The sequence below is a fragment of the Antrostomus carolinensis genome, unplaced genomic scaffold (assembly GCF_000700745.2).
Source record: "Antrostomus carolinensis isolate BGI_N321 unplaced genomic scaffold, ASM70074v2 scaffold2544, whole genome shotgun sequence".
NCBI classification, from domain to species: domain Eukaryota; kingdom Metazoa; phylum Chordata; class Aves; order Caprimulgiformes; family Caprimulgidae; genus Antrostomus; species Antrostomus carolinensis.
In genome coordinates this window covers 1-6,973 of record NW_010311277.1, presented here as the reverse complement: position 1 = coordinate 6,973, position 6,973 = coordinate 1, and the positions used below count along the sequence as shown (strand labels likewise).

Here is a 6,973-nt window from a genome sequence, read left to right as displayed (position 1 = left end):
CAGTATTTTTAACAGCAAGAAGGAAATGAAACAAAAGCCAACTCGTGTAAACTTTAAACAGCGGGATGTAGGGCGTTCCTGACAGAGCTCTCAGCAGCGCTCTCCCTGTTTTCCAGGGATGCAATCTGAAACACCTAATTGTCGTTGCAAGGACTTAGTGGTTCAACACAGATTAAAATATCTAAATACTGTGGAATATATCGGTCACAGGTCTAATTTCCCTGCATAATTTCCCTTTCCCCCCTATTCCTAAACTGGTATTGGAGCAGCTTCCCCCATCAGCTGTGTGTGTTTGTATAGCAGAGCACTGGATGTTGGAACTGACTCACACCTATGCCAACAACAGCTGGTATTTTCCAGTTAGTGATCTACAAGTGAGAAACAAAAAAAAAAACCCCTAAGGAAAGGGTCAGGTTTCAGATAAAGGTTGGACATTCTGAACTTTGGACAAAGTGACGGGTATCTTGGAGTCTCCTGGCGCTGGGGCTTTTGTGACTGGGTTTGTGTGGGCTTTGATATCAGCGATTCTCTCTTTAAATCTTTGCTGGAGGTACTTTTCTTCTTTGGAGTAACTTTTAGCAAAAGCAGACATCAGCAGGCAGGCTGCCACGGTGGAACCTCCCAGGCAAAACAAGATGGCTCCTGCCAGCTTGCATATGTCAAGGGAGCCGTTAAACTGAACGGCACGGGTATCCACCACCACAAAATCATCTCTCCCAAGAGCTTCGATTTTTGGTGGCACGAGAAAACCCACTACAAGAACCGTTAAACCTATCAGCATAAAAGCTGTCCCAGAGATGAGTCCGACCTGGAAAACAAAGAAAGAAACAAAAAAAGGCAATTAATATGGCTTTCCAGGTTGGTTTTTTTTTTTTTTTTAGGTGGTGAGTGGCCCTAGGAGGTGACAGTGTCTTGTAGGTACAGTTCTCTCTTCTAGGAGAAGGCTGATACTTGTCTTTTAGGTCATCTGTGGCCCTACTAGAACTAGAATATATGGAGAAACTGCCATTTTACAACTCCTATCTATATAATTTAGTGCTGACACTTCTGGAAACAATGGAATATGTGTAATATTCTATGTCTAAATAACATTTCACATCCAAAGACCCCATCACCAAGTGGATTCCAGTTTAACTCCAGTGCTGCTTGGTTTCTTTAGCTTTAGGTGGTGGTTAGCACCAACAGTTCAGTCCCTGCTGCTTGGGTCATATCCACAACCTGCTTTTAGCCATGAAATGTCATTCCTTTGCAGGAATGGCCTCAAGTTGCACCAGGGAATGTGTAGATTGGATAAGAGGAAAAATTTCTTCACCCAAAGGGCAGTCAAGCATTGGAAGGTGGTGGAGTCCCCTTCCCTGGTGGGATTGAACAGACGGGCAGACGAGGTGCTCAGGGACATGGGTTAGAGGTGGAATTGGCAGTGTTGGGTTTATGGTTGGACTCGGTGATCTTAAAGGTCTTTTCCAACCACTATAATTATGTGAATTAGAAGGAACTGGCTATTGCTGTGAACATTTCAGAGTCTTGGCTGGCACGTTTAAGTGTAACCAACAAAATTTGGTTCACACAGAATGGCACTAACATCAAAGCAGAGCGGTTGGATTAATGGCCTCAGGGATCCCTTCCAACCTCTGGTGTTCTCCAGTTCTGCTGTGTGCCCTGACCTTAGTGGAGATCTTCTGGTTTCTTTGATCTCTAAGTCACACAGCCCCAGAGTTACTGCTGTTAACCTACCAGTCCTGTTCCCAGTAACCTGGCAGGAGTGTTGTGGGTGCAGAGCAGAGGGAAACTTCACTTCCAAGCTATGGGTGGCATTTCCCAGAGATGCTTCAGTGACATGGATTCTTGTGGCAGAGAAACTAGAGGATCCAAAGATCCCAGAACACCCTTGGAAGCTGATGCATCTTGGCAACAGCACCCCGTTTTCAGACAGACTTATTCAGTCATCTCAGTGAAAACTGAGCAACAGAAGACCTTTCTGGATGAGTATCTAAAATCATTAGTTACATGTGAAAAATCCCAAAATGGGAGTTTCTCTCTCCAACAACAACTAGTACCTTCCAGAACGTAGAGCTCCACCTGCTAGGCGATCTCTGGATCTGAAAATCATCCTCATACTCCCAAATTGAAGCTGTACAGTCCTCATAAAACTGATGCAGGTAGGACCGGACCCCGTAGCGTTGGTATCCTCCCTCGGTGCTGCCCTGCACGTGCTTGGACCCGCAGATGTCTGCATAGGAGCTCATCCTTCCTACCTGCAACGAGAGGTTCACGCAAAGCACATCGTTACTGCTGTGGCAGGAGAGTCAAGCTGGTGACACAAAGAAAAGCAGCCCAGGAGATACTTTTTTCCCCCAAACCAAGAACCAAGCCTGGTAGAGTTGCCTGCAGTGACTCAGCTTAAGCAAACCCAGGACACTCGGTGTCTTGGCACAGCCCAGCCTAAAGCTGCTGCAGGGCACATTCCTTCCCCTATGCAGGGTGCCTGCTCCCCAGCTTTCACACTAGTGAGCTACTGGGTTTCCATGGAGATGGATAAAAGCAGAATATATCAGCTAACAAAAGCCAGCACCCCTCAAGGGCTCATGTTGCCCTTCGTGCAGACTCTGCTTCCATCAGTTAACTGGAGTTTGCAGCCTTAGGAACTTTCCAAACTCCTGGGTAAGGTTGGTTTGGTTGGTTGGTTTTTAAATATTTTTGAAAAACCTTCTGAACTGTAGGACTGAGTCCAAACATAAACCCATTGACATAACACTCACAGCCATGAGAAACAGAGGCAAAACAAGTTCCTAAACAGATGGAAACTGTCTATATCCTGTGTTTAAATACAGATAATTAAAACTGAAAAAGAAGGAATGCCATAACAGCACTAATTTGCTCACTGAAGAGAGCTGAGATGGAAATCACAGCTGGCCCCACAGCTTGGCACCACAGTTCAGGAAGGACAGGGAACTGCTGGAGAGAGTCCAGCACAGAGCCACCAAGATGATGAAGGGAGTGGAGCATCTCCCTGCTGAGGAAAGGCTGAGGGAGCTGGGGCTCTTTAGCTTGGAGAAGAGGAGACTGAGGGGAGACCTCATTAATGTTTATAAATATGTAAAGGGCGAATGTCAGGAGGATGGAGCCAGGCTCTTCTCAGTGATGCCCAATGGTAGGACAAGGGGCAATGGGTGTGAGCTGGAACACAGGAGGTTCTGCTTCAACTTGAGAAGAAACTTCTTTCCAGTGAGGGTGCCAGAGCCCTGGGACAGGCTGCCCAGGGAGGGGGTGGAGTCTCCTTCTCTGGAGACATTCAAGACCCACCTGGACACCTTCCTGTGTGATCTCATTGAGGTTCCTGCTCTGGCAGGGGGATTGGACTGGATGATTTTTTGAGGTCCCTTCCAATCCCCAACATTCTGTGATTCTGTGAAATACTAAACTTGTGGCAAACCACTGTTTCCTTGGAGAAGTCAATGCCCAGGCTCCTGCTGACTTAAAGAAAATCAGAATTTTGACTGCTATGAAAACTACCAACAATGTTCCCCGTTCTTTCCACTTCAGGGAACTTCTCCTAACACACAAAATTTGTATTTAACTATGCAGGTCCCAGGCCAGACCTTGCTTGAACAGGTGGGATGCTCCTGAATTCATTAAAGTAATACCAGCCCCTAAAAAAACTTGAGCAACAGGTCGATGTTACTTGAGCTGACTGGCTTCTCTCTAGAAAGGAGTTCAAAAAGTCCTTGTCTAAAGGGATCTGTTAATCAGCGCTCGCATCTGGATGTCACAGCTCAATTTACATCAGCTTCACGCAGTTTATCTGATTGCCAAGAGCAATTTCACTTACAGGGAAGGTTTGACATGCTCATTGCAGTGAGGACCTCCCAGTTTTGCAGCTCTTCAGGGATGGGTGATCTTGCTGGGTATGAAATACCCGAATATGCAAGAAAAACAAACATTGCTTGGTTTAAATTCAGCAGGAAAAGCCAGAAAGTGTCGCTGGGGAATGGCAAGAGCCTGAGTGAAGCTCTTGGCTGGCTCTGAAATCACTCCTGGTATGACAGTGATCTTCCAGCCTTCTGGAATCTGGTTGTGTTCTTGGATAAAGAGGGGTTTGCATTTTTCCTCTTTATTGCTAATAATATCGGGTGTTTTATTTATTTTGTGTATCTGATACACATTTAGTTTGGGATTTCATTATCTCAGCCTCTTATAATTGCAGATATCTCTCTTGCAAGTCATGATGAAGTTTCAAGGCTCTCACAGATGTCAGGATGGAGTGGAAGAGGCAGCTCGTGTGATGCTGGGGGCACCAAAGGCAGAGACCTTGGGACAGCAGGCAAGTGCCAGGTGCTCAGGGAGAGCCTGGCACCTAGGCCACCCCACATCAAGTTGTATGGTGCTAATACTGATGCTCTCCACTACAATTAATATATTGGGGGGGGGGGGGGAGAAGTTGTGCTTTTTTTTTACAATGCTTAGGAGCTTTTGAACACTGGTACTTTTTGAGGTACCAAAAAAACCTAACAAAAAAGGAAGTGGTATGGATATAAGTACATAATCTGAACTCTTGGGGGAAGATGCTGAAGGTTCATCTACTTTGGAGCCTGTTTATTCTTTTGCAAAAGAGCTCTTTCTGTTTTCCTTGTGAGTCCCTCCTCCTGCTGTTTATTCCTTACCTGGAAAAAAAGAGGAAAATAAGTTCTCTTTTCTCACTGCCACCATTTCCTCAGTGGCTAGCTGCCCTCTCTCACAGAACAACAGTTCTCATAACAACAGAGTTCTGCTCACCTCATTAAAAATACCTCAGGGTGAAAGGTGTAGTTTACCACAGGTGCCCCAGCTCTCACACACAGGGTCACACAGCCCTTAGCCCTGAGGATAAGAACAGTTTATGTCCATATCCCCCAACATGTCTTCTGGCTATGAGTAAACAAGCACTTCATCTCCCACATCAGGAAGAGAAGAAAGTGAAGAGGCCAACCAAAGCTCTGCAGAGACTCAGGTCCTTACTTAGATCTTTATTCTCACATCAACTCTACCTCCTTAAGGAAATTATGCTTAAATCCTTTGCCAACTTAAGTCATTCTGGTAAGTATATTCAGCATCACAGACGAGTTTGGGTGGGAAGGGACCTTTCAAGGTCATCTAGTCCAACCCCCCTGCAGTGAGCAGGGACATCTTCAACCAGATCAGGTTGCTCAGAGCCCCGTCCAACCTGACCTTGAATGTTTCCAGGGATGAGGCTTCTACCACCTCTCTGGGCAACCTGGGCCAGTGCATCACATCATGAGCAGAAAGAGAGATACTTTCTCCAGGTGTAAGTGACTCCATAAGGTCAACACAGGGAAGGACCAGACCTGACATGACCAGATAACGTGGCCCACCAAAGCTCACTTATATTATTCCAGCTGCCACCTGGAGTAATTTTAGAGACAATTTTAGAGCTTCTTTGGTTTCTCTAGAATTCAGATGAAGCACATTGCTGAGTCTGAACCAGCAACTGTAGCTTACTGCAATTAATTTAAGAAAACTGAATGTAACGTGATGGAAATCTGTACAAACACTGCCTTGTGCTCACTGCACCGTCTGTACCTTGAGTCGAGAGAGAGAGAAAGGAGGGTGTGGTGTTTCTCACAGCTTAATGAAGTGCTGCCTGTAAGAACCACACATCCTGAAATCATTTATATTGCACATAGATTCTTTTCTCTTTAGCCATCTAAAATGCTAATAGGTGGTTTTGGTCAGGCATATGAGCAAAATGAGAAATAAGAGCTGGGAGGTGGAATAGAAAACAAGAGAATAATCTCTTGCTTGAAAGGGTTGTGATAGCATCAAGTAGTATGACCTTTTAAAATGGAAGGGGGGGGGGGAAGATACTGCCAGCATCATTAATTCTTTTCAAGCACTGCATAATAGTAGTCCTACTGAACATTTTCTTCAGACTCTTCCACTTCTAACTAATCTCCTATCTTTTGCAAAATATTTTGTCGAGAAGAGAAGAGAAGCTTCCCAGCCCTATACAACTCATTGAAGCAGCCTGGGAATTTGGCCTAAGATGGTCTCTTTTCTCAGCTGGAATGTCAACATCATGTTGTTTTTGCTACTTACAGATGGGGCAGAGGCCCTGAAACAGACTATGGTGGGAGAAAACAGTTCCCCAGGAATAAGGAAGCCTGTGTCAGCATCAGTTTACATCGGGTGAGTAAATACGGCAGGAGCTACGATCTCCTGAGCCTTGATGTGTATCTTCATGTCCCACCTTCACAGCTGAGAAACTTAAATGCTGAAATCTTGGGATACTTGCTAAAAAGAGTCAACTGTTACCCGAATCTGTGTTATGCACAGTGCATCCAGGCTGCAGGAAGTGGTTCCATCATGAAGAAGTTTTTCAGTGCCTAAACCTGAGGTGCCTGGGAACACGTGGGATGTATGCTCACAGCTTCAGAGCACGCCACTGCGTAGTAGCAACCCATCCCCTAGCAACTTTTGTTTCCATGGCAAAAGCTGTCCTGTTTACTTTGAGCTTTACTATTCTCCACTGATGCAGAGTGAGTGATGCCAGTGGCTTGGCGAATGGGCAGATAAAAAGAAGAAAAAACGGATAAATTTACCAACTACTTTGCTTTTTTTTTTTTTAATTGAAAGGTTGGTAAAAAACGGATAAATTTACCAACTTCTTTGCTTTTTTTTTTTTTTTAATTGAAAGGTTGGGTGCATTAAAAAAAAAATTAAAAAAATCAAAGAAATTGGCATCTGAAAGGCAGGAAAAAGTTAATAAGGATGAACCTTTGCCCCTGCAACACCTCACAGCCACCAAATATAAGCCACAAATGTCGATGGGTGCGCCCAGGCGACATCCCCCTCTCCCTCCTCCAGCTTTACGTGCTTTGACCCTTCTGTTCGCAGGGCCACGGCCCCAGAAAGCCCCAGCGAAGAGCAGACCCCGGCACAAGCCGCCTCTCTTGGGCTGCAGTCTCCCAGGTGGCCT

At 45.3% G+C, this 6,973-nt stretch overlaps 1 protein-coding gene across 1 annotated transcript; it reads right to left on the bottom strand.

The window, feature by feature from the left end:
- Nucleotides 1-263: 263 nt before the first annotated feature.
- Nucleotides 264-2,252, bottom strand: NRSN1 (neurensin 1). Its single transcript, XM_010166678.1, has 2 exons — nt 2,058-2,252; nt 264-808 (listed from the first exon to the last, which is right to left on the bottom strand). Exons 1-2 carry the CDS (start codon nt 2,244-2,246, stop codon nt 410-412), a joined length of 588 nt encoding a protein of 195 aa, XP_010164980.1. The 5' UTR covers nt 2,247-2,252; the 3' UTR covers nt 264-409.
- Nucleotides 2,253-6,973: the final 4,721 nt, after the last annotated feature.

Excerpts from the sequence above, each read along its gene's own strand:
- NRSN1 (XM_010166678.1), bottom strand. The coding sequence starts at position 2,246 with ATGAGCTCCTATGCAGACATCTGCGGGTCCAAGCACGTGCAGGGCAGC. Across the intron at positions 809-2,057 it reads GGAGCTCTACGTTCTGGAAG|GTCGGACTCATCTCTGGGAC; the intron begins GTACTAGTTGTT and ends TTTGTTTTCCAG.